Consider the following 2,900-nt stretch of genomic DNA (forward strand, 5'->3'; position numbering starts at 1 on the left):
CGAAGGGATCCACAATGACAAGCAATAAAACACTAGTGTGGAGGGTTGACCGGCTTCCTCAGTGAGTGGAACAGGTTTGGATGGCGTCGGGCCTCTGGGAGCCGGGCAGCGTTGCTAACACCTCCGCACCACACACACACACGCGCGTCTGACGTGAAGCTCTGAGTACACCGAGACGGGAAGACAACTCAGGATCTGCCTAGTCTTTCCGTCTCTCTATCCCTCTGTCTCTCTCTTTTTCCTCTTGAGGTCGTTTGGAAATTGCTTTAAAATTATCGTCTCTGTTATCCGCAAAACAATGTGTGCCCAAACTGTGAGACCTGCACTTAACTCATGAGAAAGTGAAAGGAATATTGCACTGAAGCAATGCCAAAGTTCAGACAAGACTTGACTATATCTGTTTCTTTGCCTTAACACAACGCCTCTTGTATAGTTACCATTACCATACTAATGTCAACATAAATCTCACGAGGTATACAGAGAGTGATTGTAGCGGTTTGTTGTGTACAGAGGGAGAGAAGTTGGTGTGTGTAACGACCTCATGTGCCAGCGGCGGTAACAACCCTCGCTAGTTACATCCCGTTAAAGCAGGTTAGCGGGACGACCTTGATTCGTCAGTGCTTCTAATGTTAACTTTCCCCTTCCATACATTAACTAACCATTCCCGCTTACCTCAGCCACTGCTTATACTGTCCCACTTCCCATAAATAGACTTAAGTAGCTATCGTAAATGGCTTGTTGTCACTCACTACTTGTTTCAAACAAGAATTACGCAATGATGCGGGTTTTTTTGTGTGTATGTGTGTGTGTGGGATTCTTTTTTTCCTAGTTCAGAGAATTATAAGGTGGAGGCTGCCCCGTGGAGTGTCAGTAAGGCCCCGCCTCCTTCCGTCGAGCAGGTCGGGGCTCAGCTGGTATATAACCACACGGGCCTCCGCCGACCACACATCTTCCAAGGCGTCTCAACACTCACAACAAATGAAGCTCGTAAGTTCAACAGTCTCAATGTTTATGTTGTTATTTGTTTACCACTTTTTTTGTATATATAGTGTAAAGTTCCTTGTGCTTTGTTTACATTCATCTTGAGTTTTTTTTTTTTTTTGTCTAAGTGCGACTAATTTTATCCGCGTTCGCCTGGTACATAATCGCGTAATTCGTAATTATAACGTATAATTACGATCAAATATTGTGCTAAATGGATATCTTTTCGTCGGGGTGATGTTCAACATCAAATTAGTTCCACATTTGAAATAACGTTGAGAAAAAAAAGAGAGTGCCTTTACTGAGGAAAGACACAAGTAATGGTAACCTGTCGACTCTCTCCTGTAGGTGCTCCTCGCCTGCCTGGCCGCCGTCGGCGCCGCCGCCCCTCACGTCCAAGACGGCCAGCCGGTGGTGTTGATCCTCAGCGACGACGGCTCCTTCAGCTACGCGGACGAGGTTGACAATAACGTCGCCGTGGAAGCCTCCGACACTAACTCGGAGGGCCAGAGCAACCTGCAGGGCATCTTCAAGTAAGACCGCCGCACATGTTTATTGTTACTCCAGTTTTGGAGACGACATATGAATGGTTAACCATTCACAAATATTATTACGAAATTTATGTTGTTTCATTTTATTATTCATGCTATTCATACAGATTGTTTACATCTTCGTATCACATGATTTAATATCATTTAAATTTACATTCAATATACGTATCAATTGATTTTTGTTAAGTGAAAGAAAATAGTTAATTTAGCCTAAATTGTATGCATACATTTTTTATGCATATATATAAAATGATTCGAAGCTTCGTAAAAGGTTCATATTATTTTTTCCTCAAATCGTCTCTTTAATACTGAATAATCAAATGTTCACGATCTCGTTCAGGTTCCCTCTACCTGAAGAAGGGTTCGCCGAGGTTCGTTACATAGCCGACGGGAACCCGCTGCCCACCTACGTCTTCCTGCAAGCCCGCCCACTCCCTCAAGAACACCCACATCCAGGTTCGACTCGCTTGAAGCGGGAAGCCATTAAAATAAAAAAGTCAAAGTCAAAGGGAAATTCGCAGGAAGACGAGGAAGACGGTAATATAATGTCGAGATTTTTGAAAATGATTTCAGATGCAAGAAAATTTGTTTACTCGTCGCGGCCAGTCTCTTAAGAATTTGCTGTTCTGTTTCTCCTTTATTAAACTTATTATTTATTTATTATGTATTTATTTATTATGTAGCAGTATTTATTTATCCCTAGGAAGTAAACACATTTTACAATTCTCATTAGTGGAATTGATCCCAATGTGCTTGTTGATAGTTGTCTACAATTCCCCTCCCCCGCCTCCCCCCCCCCCCCAAAAAAAAAAATCTTAAATTCTAGATTAGAGTCCCGTTCAGACGTGCGACAGAGGTTCGGGACAAGCTTTTCAACTCTCGTCACCATCGGAATCACTATTTGTTATTAGTGTGTTGTGCTTGTGTTGCGATCCCAGCTCTCTGACTTAGCACAGCGGGAGCAGTATTGCAAGAAGTGGAATAACGCGAATCACGAATTCTGTCTTCATAAGTCCTCTCATGGAAGTTTCAGTATCGAGTCAAGTTCGTCTTCCCAACGAGTTTCAGAGTCGACTTTGAACTAGTTTCGGGGTCGACTCCCAACTGATTCTAGGATTGACTTGCCAATTAGTTTTCGGAGTCAACTTTCCATTTCTTCCAGGATAGACTGGCAACAAGTTCTTGATTAGATTCTTCAACTAATTACAGGATTGAGTCCCAGTTAATTCAAGGACTGACTCAATAAATAGTTCAAGGTTCGACTCCCCAAATAATTCCGGAATCGACTCATCAGCTTATTCCAAGGTCGACTGACTCTCGAATTAATTCCAGAATCGACTTGTCAATTAGTTCCAGATGATGAACTGT

The 2,900-nt window shown here is 42.7% G+C and overlaps 1 protein-coding gene across 1 annotated transcript; it reads left to right on the top strand.

Annotated features, from left to right (window-relative positions):
- Positions 1 to 885: 885 nt before the first annotated feature.
- Positions 886 to 2,190, top strand: LOC123772310 (uncharacterized). The gene is made up of 3 exons (XM_045765399.2): positions 886 to 987; positions 1,330 to 1,514; positions 1,873 to 2,190. The coding sequence occupies exons 1-3, from the start codon at positions 979 to 981 to the stop codon at positions 2,144 to 2,146; spliced, it is 468 nt and encodes a 155-aa protein (XP_045621355.1). The 5' UTR covers positions 886 to 978; the 3' UTR covers positions 2,147 to 2,190.
- The last annotated feature ends 710 nt before the right edge of the window (positions 2,191 to 2,900 follow it).

The sequence above is a fragment of the Procambarus clarkii genome, chromosome 69 (assembly GCF_040958095.1).
Source record: "Procambarus clarkii isolate CNS0578487 chromosome 69, FALCON_Pclarkii_2.0, whole genome shotgun sequence".
NCBI lineage: Eukaryota > Metazoa > Arthropoda > Malacostraca > Decapoda > Cambaridae > Procambarus > Procambarus clarkii.